Source organism: Dicentrarchus labrax, unplaced genomic scaffold (assembly GCF_905237075.1).
Source record: "Dicentrarchus labrax unplaced genomic scaffold, dlabrax2021, whole genome shotgun sequence".
Taxonomy (NCBI): Eukaryota; Metazoa; Chordata; class Actinopteri; family Moronidae; genus Dicentrarchus; species Dicentrarchus labrax.
In genome coordinates, this window is record NW_026136717.1 from 10,501,074 (window position 1) to 10,522,965 (window position 21,892).

At 41.3% G+C, this 21,892-nt stretch overlaps 1 protein-coding gene across 14 annotated transcripts in view; it reads left to right on the top strand.

Annotated features, from left to right (window-relative positions):
• The window catches only part of LOC127379636 (adhesion G protein-coupled receptor L3-like), a 209,521-nt gene that overhangs the window by 168,732 nt on the left and 18,897 nt on the right, over positions 1-21,892 (top strand). For all 14 annotated transcript variants that reach the window (XM_051429516.1, XM_051429517.1, XM_051429520.1 and 11 more), the window contains 5 exons: positions 536-712; positions 10,003-10,212; positions 12,837-13,057; positions 17,783-17,849; positions 19,801-19,892. In XM_051429516.1, the coding sequence (XP_051285476.1) occupies positions 536-712; positions 10,003-10,212; positions 12,837-13,057; positions 17,783-17,849; positions 19,801-19,892 (767 nt within the window). The remainder of the gene's footprint in view (positions 1-535; positions 713-10,002; positions 10,213-12,836; positions 13,058-17,782; positions 17,850-19,800; positions 19,893-21,892) is intronic.

The following is a 21,892-nucleotide window of genomic DNA, read 5'->3' on the forward strand; positions in this document are numbered from 1 at the left end:
TTAACCTTGGAAGCTGTGAGTCACAAAGGAAAGTATTGTGAGTGTTTCGGAAACTACAAAAGAAAATTGGGCTCAAGAGAGAAAGACATCTATTTATCAGCAGTTATGTTTTGTTGTGCTTGTGTGTTACCCAACCCCAGTGTCATGGATTACCTTTATAAAATGGCAAGCGAGATAACAGGGAGGCGTGCTTGTCGTTAGAGCCGTAGCCCAGCACAGACAGCGGTGGTGCCCATTAAACAGTCGGGCAGTCCATTCTCACGCAGTGAAAGTTAAAGAGAAAGGTCAAAAAACACAATGAAAAACAGGCATGGGGCCGCTTGATGCTCTATGACAGTAAAACCACCCGCTATTCACTTTACAATGGATATAGATTGCTTGTTTCGAGGATGCTTATTCTGCGCACAAAGGAAAGTAGAAATGTACCACGCTAATGTGTGATTAACACCAGACCTCTGTGTGCGATTTCTTGTTATTCTTGTTATTTATTCCATTGTGATTCAACTCATTTATTTATGTTTTTGCCCTCTAACAGCAATCTGAGGAAAACTTCAACCCCAACTGTTCGTTCTGGAGTTACTCCAAGAGAACCATGACTGGTTTCTGGTCGACGCAGGATTGTCGCTTGCTAGGCACCAACAGGACACACACCACCTGCTCCTGTACCCATCTAACCAATTTTGCTGTCCTCATGGCCCACGTGGATGTCAAGGTAGGCCGACCCTTTTTTCTTTCTTGCTTCTCAATGGATCTGTTCACCCTCAGAAATGTACAATTTACCAAATGAATGTGAGAGAGAAGAAAATGCATTGATCCATCATTCCAAGTTGATTGGCTGACAAGAACAGTACAGTCCAAAGGCTGTAAAGCAGAAAGCATCTCTTTCATTGCAGTTTTTCACTGTGTTTTATATTTCCCTTGCTTTTCAGTTCAGAGGGTAAAATTGACTGAACAGTTTTCTGACCTTCACAGCACTTTGTAGACTAACATTTAAAGTGCCAATATACACACCCTATTCATATAGTTTTAAACAATGACCCTGTCAGTAGAGTGTGTATTGATTTCAGCCATTTTAAACCTTCAGGGTGTGAAAGAGCCCAGATATATGATTAGCTACGGTTTGTGGTGTGTCTTGTGTACAATGCTTGTTTAAAACACATTTAACACGTTTCATGAATAAGGATTTATTTTGTCCTTTAAACCTTCTTACAACTCTATATATGAAATCAGGTGTTTGTTGATAGGCACAATACACCTTTACCTGTCCTTTAACTACTTCTCTCTGCCTGGATACATGTGGGAGGTATTCATTGCCTTATGGTGGCATAGTGGAAAAGGAATATATATTCCAAGTTACAGTTTCTCACTTTATGCAAAGAAACAAAATTGGCCTTTAGTTACCCAAATTTTAATCTTGAAGTTATTGTTTGTCAGTTTGGGAAATATGCTTATTTGCTTTCTTGCCAAGAGTTACAGTAGGTGAAGAGATTGATACCAACCCTGTGTCTGTGCACTAACTATGGAGCTGGAGTCGGTCGGTGATTACCTTAGCATAAAGACTGGAGGCAGAGGGATACAGCGAGCTCGGCTCTCTACACAGTTAAATACATCAGCACTTCTCAAGCTCAGTAATTAACACATGCACTTGTTTTATTCATACGAACCAAAATATGGAAAGAACAAGTCATATGCTAAGCTAAGCTACTAGCCTAGCTATAGGAGAATAGAGGGATATTTTGGGTGTGTCAATCAAATCTTATTTGGTCTCTTTTTATTATTATCAAACAGCAATTACTGTAGGCGGTCATTTAGTCTAGTAACAAATGAATAATCTCCCTGCCAATATTTATATTTTAGTTCACCGTCAATCTTAAAGGAATATTTTGGGATTCATCCCTATTTCCTTTTTGGCAAGACTTTGATGAAAAGAACAATACCGCTCCAGTGTTCCAGCTCTCTCACTATGGAGCCAGAGCCAGGAGGCGATTATATTAGCTAAGAATAACGACCTTAAGTTAAACAGTAGGCCTAGCAGCACCTAATTAACACGTTATATCTTGTTTGTTTTTATCCATCCACAAACTCTAATTGTTAAAACAACAAGTTATACGCTAAGCTAACGCAATAGCCTCCTGACACAGACAGAAGAGTGCTATCAATCTTCTCCACAAATCCCCGGCAGTAAAGTGAATTAGCTTTCCTTTAAATTTTGAATAATTGAATGATTCAGTTTAGGGTTCATCCGATTGAACCCCAAACCTAATATCAAGATCTTTTTGAGTCAGAGCCATTTCCATCCGTGTCTTTCATTTATTCATGAATGTGTTTATTTTTGTAAAGACAGGAAAGGAGGAAAGAAAGAAAACATTTACATTGTATCCCCGAATCACATCATTCTCTCGATGCACAATTTGTTGTTGCTGGTTTTTTTTTTGTGCCTTCAGGGTAGCCACAGAAACGAAGTGAAATGAGTACAGTAAGTGTGATGTGGAGTGCTGGAGAGCAGTTAATTGGAAGGTGCTAATGGAAGTTGTTGTACAAAAAAAAAAACTTAAGTAAAGAAATTGTAATTTGGCTGTGAGATTTGTTTGGAGTGATCATTGTGGGCAGCACTTACAAAGCTGAAAAAAAAATAAAAAGGGAGAGGAGTTGGGTAAAGAGGATGTTGGAAAAAATTGAGCGAGCTGAAGAAGGAAAAGGTCGGAGAATATTGCTGGTCGGTGAAGAAGTTTTGTCGTAGTTCTGATGCTGACAGACGGCTTAATTATTTCTGTCACAGGAAGTTTGAAGAGCTCTCTGCTGACAGAGCAGACTAGTTCTCGGTATCTGGTATGGCATCTGTCTCTCCAGAGCCTCTCTTCTGAATCAGTGACAAAAAAAAAGCCCTCTGAGTGCCGTCCCAGTTGGCCCTTGTCCATAAAACCACCAGACCTTCCTTCACCTCCCTCTATTCCCTAGTCCAACTCTATCTCTCACACATAGACACAATACACAAACCCAACATTGGTGCACACAATCATGCACAAAAATGTAAAATTCAGTTTTTTTTACTCTACACACACAAGACTCCTGGGGGGGGGTCTGAGGTGGTGTGGTTTACTTCTAGCTAGAGAGAGACACTGTTTGTCACTGAGCAGCATAACTTTTGGATCCGCTAAGCTCTCTGCAGAGCTGAAGCTGAGTCTGGAATAGAGAGGGAGTCGCGAAGAATAGGGGCCTTCACGCGATGAAAGCAAAGCAGCAATAGAAAAAAATAAGGAAGCAGTGAAAGGAGCGCTTTCAGTCAAGCCAATCGCAAACATGCCTCACCAGAGGAAAGTGGACAGTAGTTACACCCCAGTTCTGATTGATAGCGGTTTTTTCACCTTCCCTTATTCTTTATCTTTTCCACTTGGATGTTATAAAAGGCAGCTTGTTGGAAAGTGCCACTGAATGGGCGATACAGAGGCTTTTTATTTGACAAACTGTCACTGTGTTGTATCTGAGAACACAGAACGGAGGGAAAGTGGGAGTGTGTGTGCGCACCAGAGAGAGAGGCAGAGAAAGAAAATGTCATAAATTGAAGAGACTATCTGTTTTTGTATCCATGGCAACAGAACATACCACTGCTGATCTCTGCATTGTTATTACTCATTACCCTCAGAGCAACAGATTATATTCTAACCTTGTTTATTTCTCAGTGGCATCTCGGAAAAGAAAAAAAAAGATAGGCATGCTGTAATTACAATTTTCCTTAGGAGGACAGAGGCTCGCTACAATATCAACATCATCTTTCATCTCGTTTTTTTTTTGGGCCGATGGATCGTATGCACACTGGTTGGGAATAATGACAGTGTTATATTCAGAGATCTTTATGTTCGCCTTAATAAGCTGTCGTCTGTATCGCGCTCGTAGTGTTACATTTTTAGCACCAACTTATGATTGCATTCAAAGTGCCACATACTTCAGGCAAATTAGAAGTGGCAAAATGCTCCTGCTTGTGCATGTGACATTGTGGACGCTCTCATTGTGTCCTTGGCGGTGATTTGAAGTTGCTACATGGTTTCGGACGCTTGTGCTTTAAACGTTTTGATGAGCAGAATTCAAATGTGTTTTTAGATTTCAGCTCACATCTCGCAGAAAAAGAAGCCAATTCTGTCGGGGGAAGTTGACGTGTGGACAGCGATTTTCTCCCAAGTTGGATTTGATGCATTGTTGTTGCATCACAATCATTATACACTCATTATACATAATCAGATCCGAGAACAGTAGTTAGTTCATGTGAACTTTACCTTTTCCAAGGTCTTTCTGACTAAACTTTCACTCCTCTGAGACCAAACATTTGTTATCAAACTAATATATGTGCACTTTTTAACAATATGTGTCTTGTAATCATGCTAAACCTCTCACTGATTTTGAGTGTGGGCAAAGTGAAAACATTGCCCACACATTCATATTCAGAAGAAAGCCCTGAACTAGGATGCACTGTATGTAAGATTATTAGACACTCTCAGCAGTGGAAAAAACCCAGACTGTGTCTCATAGGGATTAATTATGTTTGAAGTCAATTAGTTCCTCAGAATAATTTCTAATTCACATATTGTAGATGTTTGAACACTGCTGAAAATCTGCTAGTGAGTACCCAAAGCATGTTTAGAGCCTTGGTGGTTTCTAATGCAATGTCCTTAACCAAATTAGCAAATGTGACATCTTTTTCAAATTACAGGCTCACAAGAACTCATTGATGTCAAATATCTAAACCCTGCCTCCTGGTTTTCAGGAGTACACCCACTCACATGATATCTGTCCGATACAGGGGATCAGGTAACCGCCACTTAGATGATCACAAGGGCATCGTGTGCTGTCACTGCTGCCTGCGTCGCCACTCGAGCCCTTTTGTTTGCTAATTTTGAGCTATCTAGCCAGCGAGCTGATGCCTTTGACTGATCCTGCAATTCGAGCTGAGAAGCGCCGTTGGCCACATAAACAAATTAAGACTGTACTCACAGATGGCAGCTGCGCATGAGAGATTATATGTCTCTTTTGTATCTTTTCAGAATGATTGCAAACAGGGTTTTGGAGCAAGTGATTTGAGAGTGGGTGTACTTTCATGTGACTTTGCTAAGAACGCTGATGATTCTAACTAATGGCTCATGCCCATTCAAGGTCCTGAGGCTCTGTATTGAACCCTTTCCTTGAATTTAAGTCCACCATTTGTGAAGATAGCTGGTGGGCACTGAGATAAAAAAAAAATCTTTTAAATATGGGCTAAAGCACAAGCCCCAGCTCAAGAAATATAGACCTGCTCTGGTTCCACCTACAGGCCATTATTTACGTAGTAGATGTGTGTGCTAAGATAGGCCCCAGGGAGGCATTGAGCTACTGGTAAGTGGCACTATTCCCGACAGACCAGTAAGTATAAATCAATGGCACATCCCACTGGATGATGGAGAGGGTGATATTTGGGTAACATTCATCACTGTCCTTATACAACCTCTCACACTGGCACCATCAGACAGTAACTATGATGAGAAAGGACAGTCAAGGTTAGTTGTGTATTTTATGATTTTACACATAGGCATGACACTGTACACACAGCAAGAGAGATGCTTCAAAATAAATCTATTTATATGTCTAAGGCACAGACAGAGAAGATGGAGACCACATTAAATGCCATAGCAACCAAAAACTCAGGCTTGGACATTATATCATAGTTATTGTAGCTTAGAACACAGTGTGACATTAGGTGCATGTGCTGAATGTCAACTCCCGCTGTGCAAGTTGGAACCTCTCTCCCAGCCCTTTTAAATGTGACGAATTTGCCAGGACCCCTGATTCATTTGCCCTCTCTGCAACTGTTCCTCATCCCTGTGCAGATCATAAATCCTTGGTCATACCGTAGGTGAACTTGTCACATGACTCCCTGCAGTGGGCCACTACCCCTTAGCGCAACTGTCTGCCCTGCCTGACCGTATTTCATGATTCAAAGCCCAGCTCTGGAGGCATATAGGGAGATTTATGCATTTTAATTGGATTGGCTTCATAGCCCCATGCTCAGAGCGGTTCTTTGAGGTATAAAGGATTGACGCTCTGTTCTCTCCACCACTTCACCCTCTTACGCATTTCAGAAAACTGGTTCGGGAGATTTTGGCTTTGGATGTTATGGTAATTAAGTGCGTATGATGTGATGTCAGGTTCAGATGACTTGGCCTGGAATGACCGGTGTGCGATGCAAAAGGCTCGTTGCCATGTCTGCTCCTCCTCGTCAGACTGCTCGAGCGCCCAGAAACCGTATTTTTTGCTACATGCGAGCAGATGAGGGGCAAAGCCAATCTCCTCAGGCATTCGTCTGGAATGAAAAATATGTGTGTTTAAGAAATAAGAGAAAAATGTAGGAGAAAAAGATTGGAAGACAAATCGAATGTGCACAAATGCGCCTCGCCCGGCTAAGTAACATGGATGCTGTATGACTTGGCCGCCCTTGCAACACAGCGAGTGAATTTCAGAGCAAATTACGTCTGCCCACTTTAGAGTCCCCTATACTGATTCCCATCATGGAGGCTTGTCGGTGTGAGGTGAGGTGCAGAGGCTCTGCAGATCACATCATTTGCCATCCTGCCCGGGCAGAGCCCCCAGTAAAAGGAAACTTTCGGGAGAGACATTGTGGCTGGCGACGTCTCAGCCATCATCCACCTCCCAGAACAAAGAAATCATTCCACAGTAAATCCATCACCCAGGTGTAGATACACTCCCTGCCCCTCTCGCTCTGTTTCTATAGCTTTGTCTCTTTTTCTCTCATCCTCTGTTGCCTTCTCTTTCTCTCTGACCCAGCTCCTCTCCAATTGAAGGTGAGATTGTGATGGATAGAGCCTGCAGCCACTGCGCAGCTCGCTAGTCCAGGAGACCTTAGGGTCCCCTTACAATGCGTCGCCGTTACTACCACCCACTGCATCAGTACCTCTGTAATGCAGCGGACTGAAAACAGACTTATGTGTCACATGCACCACACACCTACAGAGCATGCAAGCACAAACATCAACATCTGTTGCCACCCACTGCGTAGGCACCCCTCTAAGGTAAGGGGGCTGAAATCAGCCTTACTTTCATACAGACTGACACACATACACACACAAACGTCTGCTCTATGTAACATCTTGCCAGCCCCCCCCATCCCTCCAACGTATACACAACGGCTCATCAGGCAGGAAAATCAAAAGAGTGCTCTCCCCAGACTCAAGGAGCACTGCGGCTGTTATTGTACCAGAGCCCCTTAATGATCAGCATCTGTTCCCCTCTCTGCTAGCGTTAGCTGAGCTGCCACTAAACAAGGCTTTTGTGCGATACTTCTTCCCCCCAGTTTCCTCACTTTAACTTGACTGCCCCCGCGGAAAGTACTGCTGACTGTGGTCGAAAATATGATTTAAAGAGGTGCTTGTTTGAGAGACATATTAGACATATAGTGTGCTTTTGCGGCATTATTTCTCAAAGTAAGCAAATATTTTCTTGGGTTTGTCTTATGCTATAGCTCCGAGTCATACATTATTTGCTGGAGGCCAAGACTGCATACACAGCCTGTGATATCAAGGAGCCAAATTGTACTGGCTAATACACAGTGTCAGTGCTTAATGTATACACAGTTAAGGGGAGATTCGCTTAGCTTTTATTCGCTGTTTTCTAACTGCGTGTCAATGCTAATTAACTGTTGCTGCCTTAAAGTATTTGTAACTTTCTTCTGTGTTGAAATAATATTTGATCTTCATTAGCATTTAAACGTAGCCATCATGTCAAAACTCAAAAGTTCCACCCAGGTAATCCTTGAGTCCCAGCAGGTATGACAGTCTTAAGGAGGTTGGCAGATTTCTTTAAAATTACCACCCCCCCCCCTCCACTTTCACTTTTCCTCCCTTTTTTTAAATCAATGCCCAGCAGGCTGAAAAAGAGGACTATCCCTTTGGGAAATTAGGAAGCCTCAGAAGCTGACCAAAATTGTTTGGATGCAGTAATTATGTTTAGTTATTAAATCAAGACGTCACTCTCTGATGCCTACCCCCATGTTTTACATATAGAAGACAATTTAATGGCTGTGTCATGTTTTGACATCTATCTTGGCAAGTCTTCCCCACTGGTAGCATGATGTAAAATTGGCAGATGACAGTGGAGTTACTAAGACCAGATGTGAATTATACAGGGAATCTACACATCTGCTTCAGTGACGTGTGCTTGTACCATGTTAAATCTTTCAGAGCAGTGCTTTCCGACCTTTTTTGACGCACATGCAACCCCACAGCCGTGTCAGACGAGTACCCCTTCATCAGCACCATCTGCCATGTTCCAAATGTGTTAATTTGAGTTGATTTAAAACTTAATTATTAAGTATTATTGCTGTAAAAGTGGATATTACGATATATCTTTTTATACATTTTTTTACTTTTAGCTTACTATATTGTAGTTATGCATTGCTATTGACTTTTGTAACTTCTCTGCTTGCATGCTAACTAGTTTTACCAGCGTTAGCACGCTAAGCACGCTTAGTCATGTGGTGATTAAATTTTACAGATGACTTGATTTCAAAATAAGAAAAAGTCCAATTCTAATCTATCTAATTTATCTAAGGATGCACCATTATATCGTCTGAATATCAATATCCGCCGATATTCACCTTGTTGTCTGACATCGGCCTATCAGCAAATAAGACAACATTCGCTGCTATCAGTAGCCAGTGGTTTTCTGTTATGTCGCATCAATTTTACCCTGGCTAAATGTGTCGGTTATTTCCAGCTTGGATACTGGAGAAATAATCACCTCCATTTTCCAGCACTGGTACAAATTGCACATAAATAGCGCTTTGCTCCATGCCGGAGCACGGACGGTGGGCAGTTCAGCTCTGTGTGTCACATCTTGGATGAGAAAAGAAATCTTTGTAGTTTTTTTGTTTCCCTGGCACAAAATGGTGAATAAATAACAATAACAAAAAACGGCAAGGTAAAGGCATCGACTATTGGCCAGATAGTCAGTCTTTTTAGGTACAAGAACCCCTGTTTGGGAACCACTGAATGTGAAGTTCACTGATCAAACAAGAAAGGAATGGGCCTTCAAAATTTCGTACAGAACTTATTGACAAGATGTCACGTATTACACATTCCTAATTAGGGCCCTATTCTAACAGGCCCCAGTTTTTACCCTTGGCAGGTTCTTGGCAGGATGTTGCTTCTAATGTGTTTGTTTTAATCTGTTTAGGGCCACAGAAGTCAGTCATTCTGCAGACTCTGCTGTTTTAGGGTGTGTTGCCTTTTCCCGCTTCTGTCCAAGTATCCCTATGTGCACTTGGCTTTTTATGGACTGATGTAAATTCTTTTTCATGGCTGTGGTGGAATCACTGTTGATCCTTATCTCTCCCGTAAAGCCCCGGATTTATTGTCAGCAAAAGGCTTTTTAGTGCCCAAAACTGGCTGTGGTGGCAAATTACTATTTGAAAAGAGAAAATTATCTAAGAGCAACAGTGAAAGTTATTGACCATGTTGTGGTTTGATTGTATTCCTGTTGTGCTGGTCTTAGACACCTGCGGCCCTGTGGACTGCTCACTTTGTTTCACTTTGTTGCCTGTCCAAAATGGAACAATAGGGGGGCATTTTAGATTGATTCACACTGACTAATTCATGATTCATATCTACCACCTGTGGCTCGCTGTGTAGCGGTTTATTGGAGGGTTGAGTGAATGCACTTTACCCCCAAAAACTAATAATACTGAATATAAAAGCGTTGTTGCTGGGATGGAATGGTGATTTCATTTTATGGTCATTTTCTTTTCATCTTTTCCATTGATTGTTTTTTGTTTCATTTTTTGCTTTACAAATAAATTTCTGTACATAGCCTACATAGATTATATTGCCCTTACAGTCTAGTCAAAAATCAAAATGTGGCTCTGGATACAATATTTAAAAAAAATTAAAAAAAATTCCGGATATGTCAACCAACAATGGACTGGAGGTTGTTGACCAATTTCTCCGATCACCTCTCTTACAGAACACAGACCCTGTTCACGACATGCTCCTCGACGTCATCACCTGGGTTGGCATCCTCCTGTCGCTGGTCTGCCTGCTCATCAGCCTCTTCACCTTCTGCTTCTTCCGCGGCCTCCAGAGTGATCGTAACACCATCCATAAGAACCTCTGCATCAGCCTGTTCATCGCCGAGTCCCTCTTCCTGGTGGGGATCAATCGAGGTGACCAGCCGGTAAGATTGCTGCTGGTGGATACTTCACAGTTGTGCTGCTTATTTAGCGCCATTAGTTCAATATCTTTGAAAAATATGCTAATTCCCTTGCTTGCCAAGACTTGGTTGAAAAATTGCATACCACTCTCATTGTCATGAACCAGCTCAATGCCCACAAAAAACAAAGGACCACTCAGATGGTTATGGATTAAAGTTAAACAAATGTATTTAACCAATATGGAACTATACAGAAAAACTGACTGCCTCTGACAGGAAAAACACACTCATTTATGTACGGTAAATATGTAGCCTAAAGACTGGAAATAGCCTAAAGGTAACAGTATCTGCCTATTGCTTACTGCTCCCGGCACATATCACCTGTTAAACACTAAATAATCGCTATTACACTTTAATTTTTTTTAAACGGATGAAAAAAACGAGATATATCGGTTTATTAGTGAGCTTAAGAGGTTCTGTCAGGTGAATTTTGTTTAGATAATCCCAGTCTTGCTGTTTCCCCCCTGTTTTCAATCTTTATGCCAAGCTAAGCTAACTGGCTGCTAGCTCCAGCTACATACAGTATTTACTGTACAAATGTGAGAGTACAGTTGAGCCTCTTATCTAGCTCTTGGCTAGAAAGTGAATAAAACCAGTTTCATTAGGAAATCAGATATGTGTGGACAACTTAGTGATGCTAAAAGTACAAAAACATAAGAAAATTGGCCAATATGGATGTGATGTAATTATTGTTTTTAGTCCACATTTTGAATGATTGAAAGTCAGTGTTTTTACTATCTAAGCCAGTAAAGGTGTCTAGATAAAAAAAAAATCAAATAAAACATGCCTTCTTCTGTGGCCTTTGCACAAAAGACCTGAACCCTAAAATGTTGTATTAACCTCCACTGAAGAGCGTTCACCATCTTCTTCTTTCTAGATTTAAGAGCCTTAAACTTTTGAGAAAATGTAACCTTGTGTCCCACCGTGCTGTTTGCTTTTTTCATTCTGACTCGCACACTTGAGACGAAATACTAAAAGAATTGGATGTTCCTTGTTCAACAAAATGCCCCCTCTGTTAGTTACACAGAAGCAAACACGTACTTGAAATTACTCCCACATACTCAGTCACAACACACGCTGCCAACTCCCTTCCACATCCTTATATTATAATTATACTGTACATGAATTCATCCGTTCACCCCCCCCCAACCACCTGTTGGACTAGTTTTCCAATTTGTATACACTTCAGATTAATTTGGATTAAGCTGTTCAATACACTAAACCTTTTTCTGATAATAACTGTAGTTTGGATGGTGTTGCTTCCCTGTAAGAGCTCAGCTGTGGTAGCAGGTGGAGGCATGCTGTCATGCACAGTCATCTTCGAGTGTGTGTGCTCGTACTGTAGACAAATGTGGAGTCATTACATGTATACAGCATGGCGGAGGGCTTTATTCCACCTACAGCTTCTTGCAATGATCCCATTTTGGCTTACTAATGAGGCAGAGTACACAGTTAGCTTTGCTCTCCTGGGGCAAAAAAGCTGGAGTGGTTGTGCACAGTATAAAATGATCTCTCTGTCTATACGTTTATAATAGGGTCAGACACTGGAATATATCTTATTGCTGATAGTTTTTTTTTTTGTAATTGTAGTTATTGTCATTTTTCAACCATATTATCCCACACATACCTATATTTGACAACTGTGTTATAAATGCAGGTGAGTTATAATTAATAGAAATACTAAATTCACAGAGAAAGAAGTGCTTTCCCTTTTATTTTCTGTTATTATAACACATCTATACTTTGCTTTTCAAATATCACTATAACTAGCAGAACCAAAACTCACATGCCATAGTTTATCCGTAAAGCTACTTCCCTGTGAAGTTAAAAGATAATGCTTTGGCCTACACCTTTCCCTTCCATAACATTTTATGGGTGTGATTCACAGCCCGGCTCTAAGATCACTCTCCTGGACTGCAATTAATGTCCACTCAACCTTTTAGTTATTTAATTGAATCCATTTCAGTGACAAAATACGCTAGTTATGTTCAACTGTGCCAATAATTAGATCAATCCATGTAAGTACTGTATCTTATTATTGTTAGAAAGTGTGTGGGCACGTGCGTATATGCTAATGACAGCCTGCTGTATTCTAGTCCCGCCTGTAGGTATCTCTATCAGCCCAGGAAGTGTGTAACTACATTATGTGCTTGCACCTGGCCGTGGTATAAAGAGCAACGAGCTCCAAATGGCTCTTGGACTGTTGACTTCACTTCTTCATATCTCTCTTTCATCCATGCCAGCTACGGCAAACAAGACCACATGGGCTCAGTAGCTGCGGCGTTCTCCTGCCAGTCACTACAGGCAAACATCCAATCACTTCAGCCAAACAAAGCTTAGCAATGATAATTGTTGGGAAGACACAAACATGCAGAGGTCAGAAAATGCTGCTCGGATGATGCACTTTGCCATATTATCTTAGTCAAATGATGCCCTTCAGCAAGGCATTTAATCCAGCAGGAAATCAGCTAAATGCCCAAAAGCGATTCGATTAAAATATGTTTTGAATACTCACATCTTCCTTCTTTTTTTTCCCTTTTTTTCTCTCTCTTCTTTCTTTTGTGTCTGCCACAATAAACCCTTCCCAGATTGCTTGTGCCGTCTTTGCCGCCCTGCTCCACTTCTTCTTCCTGGCAGCGTTCACATGGATGTTCCTGGAGGGCGTGCAGCTCTACATCATGCTGGTGGAGGTGTTTGAGAGCGAGCACTCGCGCCGACGCTACTTCTACCTCGTGGGCTATGGAGTTCCTGCGCTAATTGTGGCCGTCTCCGCTGCAGTGGACTACCGCAGTTACGGCACGGACCGAGTGTAAGTAGTAGGCCTCACAAATTGCTGCAGAAGAATTGGCGTCCCTTTCTGCATGTTATACTCAAAAGATCATATAAAGGTATCTTTTTGAGACAGTCCGATTGAAAAAATTATTGATTTGACATAGAATTTTTACACAAGAGAATTCAAACCCATACATTACTATAGAGTACATGGACAGCCTCCTAGAAAGATGCATTTGTCCACTTAACCAACAGATCTTTTCAGAGCATTTGAATTTACGCCAAGATCCATTTTCTAGTCTTAAAGAATACTACTCAGCCCGTGAAAACAGCTGTAAATCTCTTCTGTTGCTCTGGAAGAGCTCTGTCAAGTCTGAGAGAATAAGCATTGTGAAAGAAAATTAGAAATAATAGAATAACCCAGCATTTTGTTAGGTTTTGTTTTTTGTGTGTTTTTTTTTTTTTAACCAGAAAGTTTTTTTTAACTGGAGTTTTGGAGTTTAAAAGATATGGCCGTTTTCCAGGCAGGTCTAGACCCAACTGTTTTTGTAGCTTGACCCATGCTAGGGACCTAAGACTGGGATAACTAAACCTCTGCGTGTTTTGTGAGTCCTTTTTAAAAGTGAAAGAAAATGTGGCATCAGATATTTATGTAGGAAGACCAAACTGAAGGAACTGTGAAAGAATACACTGATTTGTCATTTTTACTGGAGGAATTTTAGAGTTTATAGTTAGTGTAGGTTTACGTAGACCAATATTCTGCCAATATTTTATGTGATTTTTTCCCATATACATTCATGTGGGGCAATTTAGAGGTCAGCAACATGTGGACAGGACATTTGTGCCTCTTATTGTTACTGAAATTAACATATCAAATATGTTTAAGTTGACGTGGATACCAACTTAATGTAGATATTTTACCTCATGACAAGAAAATAATACTTCCACAGTTTTGGAAAACAATGTAGAATCTAAGGATTGGATCCACACCTTGATCTAGTGGGATTAAGTGGGGAAACCAGGAGGCCAAAAATGTGCTTTCTTTCCTTACATAGACACCCTGCTAACAACCTGACAACTGTTTGTGTTTGTTCTAGGGGCTTTAACAGTCTTTCATATGATGCTGCAGTAGCTATTGCTTATCATCAACTTTTAATGAAGCAGAAAGGTTACCCAAGCTGCGTACATTTCCCCACTGCTGAACTGACATTGTTTTGACAGTGAAAAATGCTAACTTCAGGAGATGGTATTGCTGGATGAATGTCGGGGCTATTGTGGTTAATGTCTTCAGCATTTTAGGACAAATTACAGCACAGGGATGGAGGGATGTAGAGGAAGGGAGAAGGGAGAGTGAGTATGAACAGGGAGATGGAGAGTGACAGAGAGAGGAAGAGACAGGAGATTTACCAAAAGATGGGGAGCGACGGAGACTGCCTTTTTGTGTTTGCTACAGAAGCTGCATAAGATATAATTTCCCAGCCCTTTCCTCTGAAACACAAAGTGGTCCATAAAGCAGCGTAATGCCAAGCAGAGGATCGCTCTCCATTCCTCTCTGTTAATCTCAAACCCATCTGAAAATAATGAAGACCAGCATCAGCAGTTTGCTTCCGAGATGTTTATCATATGGCGCGCACGCACACACACACACACACACACACACACACACACACACACACACACACACACACACACACACACACAACGCAACTGGTAGACAGTGCATTTGTAGATTGCTGGAGCCATAGTTCTTGGTGATGGATGAGGTGATAGCTGCCACCGCCTGAGCCTTGGCATCATGTGAATAATTAAAGCCTGCCACCGGTGGAACAATTATACGCAGCCTTTGAAGGATGAGGGAAGGGACAAGGCGTGACACGTGGTGAATAGCAGAAGGCAGTGGAGGGCACATAGTCCCGCCGCAAATTGATTTGGGGACCATAGCGGCGCTATCATGGGTGGTCTCACTTTGAGCAGAAATATCCAACAAGTACTTGTCATAAGTGACCCAGGTTTAGTAGATGGCTGAAGCGATGTCCCTGTGACTCATAATAACTGAGCACATTAAAAAGGCTGCGGCAGCCTGAAGGTCGGCGAGCTTGTGAAGTCACCACCTGTTCGGAGTCTGCGATCAAATAGGGATCTCTGATCTTTGGAAAGTAAAGTCGGATTCCAATTCAATCCCTCTCAGTGATTACTCTAATTGTGCCCTTCAGCAAGGCACTTTGCTCTTTTCAAGTCAAGTGAAGGTGCTTTGTGGTCAGCATAACAAGGGTGTGATCCTGTGTAATTTCTCCAGTTTAATGAAAGCAATACATTACAGTACATTCATGTTGAATGCATTTTCTTTCTTGTAAAAAGCCAATTGCTTTGTTGTGTTAGCTGTTGATATCTTATGACCACACCAGTTATGTGGGTTTGACTATGTAGTTTAAATGGATGTGTGCCAGTTGGAATTGAAGAATCTTTCATCTCCAGCCAGATATTCTGAACAGAGTTGGTGGAAGTTTTATCGACCAGCACAATAAATAATCTGGGGGATACTCACATACATGTGTTATTTTTGAAAGAGGTTAGCATGCTACAAATCATTATTTATAGTTTGATTCTCTAGAAATCATTACAAAACAAAACAAGCTATACCATGGATTTGTCAAGGGCAGCGTTGTGCACTTGGCCTCTTACTGTACAAGTACAAAAGCTAGCAAGGCAAACAAAAAGTAGCTCAGCAAAATATTGCTCTGTAGCATCACTGGTCAAAAACTTCACAGGATACATTTATTCAATTTTACCAAACGCCATACACAAGTGTTAAAGATCATACTTTAAGGCAAATGTGCTTCAGGACTCTAGACTAAATGAAAAAGCCGCTAGTGATGTCCTTGGCCCAAATACTTCACATTGCTTCACTCACTCACTCTCTCGGTCATCAGCTCACCATCACGCCAATGAAATGACTATCTCTGTTGCAAAGACGTCTTTGCAGATTAATCTGCCTTGGCTCAAAGGACAGCCTGTGTCAGATCACTGCAGATTGGTGGCACGAATGCCAGAATAGTCAAGATAAGCGGTTGGCACGAGTATGGCTTGTGTTTTGACTGGCACGTTTTTTTTTTTTTATTGCTTGGTTACTAAAGGAATAGTGCATAAAGTAGCATACCGGGAGGGGAGATAAAACTAGATGTGCTCCAAAGGCCAAACACAACCATGACACAAGTGGAGTAGGGGGGAGGTAGAGGAGGTAGGAAAAAAAGAATGAAAGCCTGCAGCTCCCACCGCCCACCACGTCTTTAAATCTTTCTATGATCTGAAGAACAAGAAGGCAAAAACAAACAATAGAACCTTCAGCATAATTTATAACAGCGACGTTCGGAGCGTGTGCTTTGATGAGCTGCCAGAGTTCTGTGCATGTTGTGCATCTTTTGTTTGCGCTTGTGTGTTGCCTCTTCTCATCCATTGGTATCAGTGAGGGGGAGACGTATCAAGTCCCAGGAACAACAAAGGAACAGTCAATTTTTGTCCTGTCACGTCTTGTACAGTATTATCTCTTGTTTGTCAGCGAGTTCCTTTGGTGACAAAAATGTACAAGCTTGTCCATCGCAGTTGAGTTTTTCAGTCTGAGTTTTCAATTTTTAGGCTATGTTGCTGTAAATAGTGGAGAATAGTGGAGAAGGGAATGGCACCAAAATAACATTCATCATATCATGGATCATTGTATCTTGCTTTTGCTTTGCTATTGCATACATGTAGTAGAATAGATAGCTTCAGCACTTTTTATCACAGTCACTGCCCAGTGGTTTGTTCCTCAAAATTGCCCCATAAACTTCAATTTGCCTTAAAATGCTACTGAATTACAGCTAATTCTCTGCCACTTCCATTTCCCGTCCCTGTCAGCCTGAATGACAACGGCGCTGTGTGAACTGTAATTTTCCAGTGGCCAAAAATGGAGGCGTCTATCCGCTGCAGAAGCGGAGATTAAAAGATTAATAATTCAACCACAGGTCATGAATCAAGTTTTCTTTTTTTTTTACCATTTCAAAGGAGCACTGTCACCTTCCACCGGCCCTGTTGCTTCTGGTCTGTATTTAGTTTTACTCGGCAGAGAAGAACTGACTGCCTGCAATGTTTTCATATGAAGTGCGAGGTCAGGAGAGCGCGGTATTTAATTATTTACGTAATTATAGCAGTCCTGCAGTGTCATCCCGGCTAACATGAACACGAAAGGCACTTTGTTGGAGTGCTTAAGGACTGCGTGTGTGGCCATGTCTGTCAGGGTCAAGGTCATTCCAATTCCTTGGGAGTAATACAGTGAGATTTCAATTGAGAACTAATTGAATCGTCCATAAATTATCATCTGTAATGGTAATTTCCTACCTTAACCCGACAAATTGAAACCAAATGGAACAGCCTTTAGGGTACATCCTTTACACTTTTAGCTACGTCCCATCCTTGTTTTTTCCTCACCTTTTGATAGTACACCTGTGTTGGTTATGGAAGCCCATCATTATTGCTGTCATTGACACTAAAAGCCCCCAATCCACAAAATTCTTCCTGGTGGTCATTATTCTTCAAGCCCCTCGCAGCGATCTATGTTTTGAAGTGCCTATTCCTCTGTGTCACTCCAGCCTCCCACTTGATGTATATCCTCAAAGCAGGAGTATAAAGCTATAACCTCAAATCTTTCTCTCCCCTCCCCCCTCATATTCACGACCCTCTCTCTTGCTTCGTATCCCCCTTTCATCTCACTCTATCTCTTCCATTGCAGTTGCTGGCTTCGCCTGGACACCTACTTCATTTGGAGTTTCATAGGACCAGCAACCTTGATAATTATGGTAAGCGTGACATCCCCCTACTCCCCCCCCCTTTGCTCATTAACCCTACTTAGCCTGCGGGTCGTCGCTTAAATGGTCCACCGAGATCCCTTTTTCCAGCTCCTATCCTCCCTCTTTTCTCTGCCCTGTTGAGCATATATGCCTACCGCCGGGCACAGAGCCGTCCAGAAAAACGAATGAGGGGTGTAGAGAATATATTGCAGTTTGTCACCCCGCTGCAGTCACCGGCTGAGACAATTTTGGGGAATGGAGGAGGAAGGGGGTAGTGAGAGACATAGAGAAAGAGAGTGAACTCTGCTCAGTATGCAGTGTTGAAGTAATCCGCACTGCGATTATGATTGATTTTGTTCCCGTTCCAACTCGTACTCCACTACTTTTTTCCATCTCCTCCTCCCAGGCACACAGACAGCCTCTGGGTGCAGATACACAAGCGTTATGCAAGGAGGACACACACACTTTCTGTGTCTTTCCCAACTAGGACAGCCCTAATTTTCTTTAAAAAAGAAAAAAAAAAAAAACCTCAGTTATTGATCCAACTGCTGTAAATCTGGTGTCAGGTTGGTGTTCATCTAAGTATTTAAGCTAATGCCAAGCTGTAAATATTGCTTTGGCACTAGAGATGTGCTCCTGATTTTCGAAGACACTAATCCTAATAAATAATGTGCCATCAGTAAATCAGCTTTGCTGTTTAGTTGTTAAATATTCTTAACAACTAAAAAAGTGAATATTCTTGTCCCCCCAGGACAATGAATGTCCAACAAAATGTGGAATTCTTCCCAATTACTGCCCAGCTGGATGCTGAATACAAACATGCATAATGCACTTTCACGCTCCAGTTTGGTGAAATCACTCACAATGCATCTCTGTGTGTCTCATGACTCACTCCTTTCTTTCTTAGATTTACAAACAAGAATATCTATGTTGGAAAGATGGTTAGAGCTTAGATCCAATTCTGCCTCTGGGAATTTGGTGAGGGTTCGGGGCAAAGAGGCATTGTAAGCAGTTAGAAATGGCAAAATCTTTTTTATGCTCACCTCATATTAGCGGAATGTCATCTGTAAACAGCAGTGAGTGTAAGTAAGAAAGTAAAATCTAGCTAATTGCTGTGTTTTTTTTGTCATTCTGAAAAGACCCTCACGCTGCAACCAGGTTTGACTAATTTGCTGTTTTTATGATTACTGACTCAGAGAAAGGAAAATAATGAGACACACCAGAGTTGGTCGGTTAAGTTTTTTTCACTTTCAGCAGACAAATATAAGACAATTCTTTAATTGTCGGACTAATTACAGTGTGTTTGGCAAACATAGGTGCAAAAGTTCAACTTATTGACTCCGAACACCACTTGTGTGCTTGTCTTTGAGTTTTATTTCACAATTGGTTTTTAACAAGAAATCTGGTATATAAAGAAAACAGAGTAGTCCAGAGCAAAGAGGTGTCCTATTTTATGGCAGATAGGACACATCAAAAATAAAAACCCATTAAAGACTGTCATTGCTTGTGATATAGCAGGGGAGCATGATGTTATAAATGCTGAAAGTTCTTCAAGCATTTGACAAAGATTTGAACCAACACCAAATATTTCTTTTTCCAGATGTAACTGTAAAAGAAACGAATGCAGCAGCAGTGGCAGTTATTCCCTGTGGTTGCCTCTAAGTGTGAATATGATGAGACAAGTGTGAATAAGTCAGATGGAAAGGCTCCCTCATACAAGTATGCAGCTGTCTTGTCTCACCGTTCCCTGTTTGGTCGGTTGTACCACCATAGAGGTTTCATAGGATTTTGCGCTCTGTTTGGCAAAGTGGGAAACCAAGTCTGGCTGCAACTTTCCAGCTTTGTGCTACAAAGTGCTCTGATTTAAAATGAATAGAACTGAAACAGGAAACATACAAGCTTCAATCCTCTCTCTCTCTTTCTCTCTTTCTCTCTGCCTGAACCTGTGTCTGTCTCCCAGCTCAATGTGATCTTCCTGGGCATCGCACTCTACAAGATGTTCCATCACACGGCCATCTTGAAACCCGACTCTGGTTGCCTGGACAACATCAAGTAAGAGCACTCAGATCACCCAGATATCCATTAAAGTCGTCCAGAAATAGCACTCCTCGTGACGTTTTGTTACAGATGGAAGGAATGTTTCAGTACAAGTGTGATGGGCTCACATCCACTAAATGCACTTCAACAGCTGAATTGTAGCTGACTTTTCCTCCTGTTTCTTTCAGTTTAATGAACCCCTGGTTAAAGAGCAACGTTTTGGATGTTACTCTGTATTCAAGACGGCATTCCCGAGCAATTCACTTTATCTTACCTCCCCCTTTGATATTTTGAAACCTCATTAAAAGCACTTAAGGTTGTGAACACCCAACCCAAGGGTCCGGGAGTCTGAGCCTGCAAGCTAAGCACCTCCCATTATGCTGAAAGGTTGTGTCAGACGGGGTTAAAATCAAACAGGTATTTGGTGGCATCTCCATCATTATCAGAAGAACATTGTTGTCTGCACAGGAAAAGGCCAGGAGACGATCTGACAGACCTGGCCTGGTGTTATCTGGGTGTCAACATGCCGCAGATGAATATTCATATCGTGTGTGTGTGTTTGAGTCTGTTTATCTGCCTATGTCTGGCTGCTTTCAGATAATATGAAAGCTTAAGGGACAATGACTATAAAACTCAAATGCAAAGTTTCTTTGGTGTTTACAGGTTTGTCAGTATAAGTTTAAATACCCTGCTATATACATATAAGGTTTCTATTAAAGGTACAGGTACTTAGCTTTACTTTAGGCAATACATCTGGAAGTATATTCACTAAAAATGTATATGCTGTACCCCTGTGAGGGTAAAGAGAGAGGCAAAATTAATTTATTTAAAATTACCCCTAAAGGATCAAATGGTTTTGCGTCTTTTAGCTCATTTGTTATGTATTACAAACAATGCTGTTTGTTTTCCAGTAATTTGGATGTATTTTGTACACTGCTCAAAGTTGCCATTCATTTCTAAATGATAAAAAAGTAAATTACGAGACATTCTAAATAAACAGCCTGCACTGAAGCATTTCTATGGAGTCCTTAATATACGTAACATTGACAAAAATAATGAAGTTTGGATGTTCACTATGATGGGTTACACAATGGTTCATATTCAAACAATAATTAACACAGCACTGACATATAATAAACCTATAAAGCTGATATGACAAACTTGTTAGTTGAATATTTACGCATCCAGCATTCACCCTTTCATTCTTTTTGGTTCAGTTACACTTCTAAAAGTTTCATCCAGAAGACTGGGTTGATATGAAAAAAGACTTAGAAGAAAAGTAGTTTTAAAGGTCCCTTTCCCCCCGTAGAATGACACAGCATTTTCCGTCATTGTCTTTGACGTAAGCTCCAGCTACCTGGTGTCAGGGCAGACTCGTTCTGCAGATGGTGTAAAGTTGTTTTGCCGCCTGTTTGCTATGATGGATAAGGGTCTCTGCTCTGTTTTTGCTGTCTGCCTCATTTTTTTGAAGCCACTCTGGACACATTAGTCTACTTTATGGCTGGCGTTCTGGCTGTTTTTTTGTGGCATCACATCACTGGTTGTGTCTCAGCACAGTGGCCCTGTCTGCCCTGCTCCTCTCAGCACAGTGATACACACATAAAAAAACAATCTTCTGTGAGCATGACATAGCCTGCTTTAGCTGCGCCATGGCAGACTGTACTGTGCCAATGTGTTTTTCCATCACAAATTCACTGCAGGATGTTCCTGAACCAAACGATGGATTTTAAATGCTGCTTTTGAGCAGGGCCAAAGTGTGACCTGTATTTACCTCGAGGTGACATGCAGTAGGATAGCGACAAAGATGTTTAGCATTCACTAAATTTGTCACTTCTGTGAAACAGAGGTTTCTATATTTGGTAGTTTTGTTATCCTCCTTTGAACTGAGGCAAAAGTTTCCGATTGCATCAGCTTTTTGCAAGTGCAAACTTACCCTAGTTATTACATAAGTGTTTACTAAGCAGAGATTTATGCGTTACTAAATTAAAATGTTTGCACCACACTAACTATTTCTT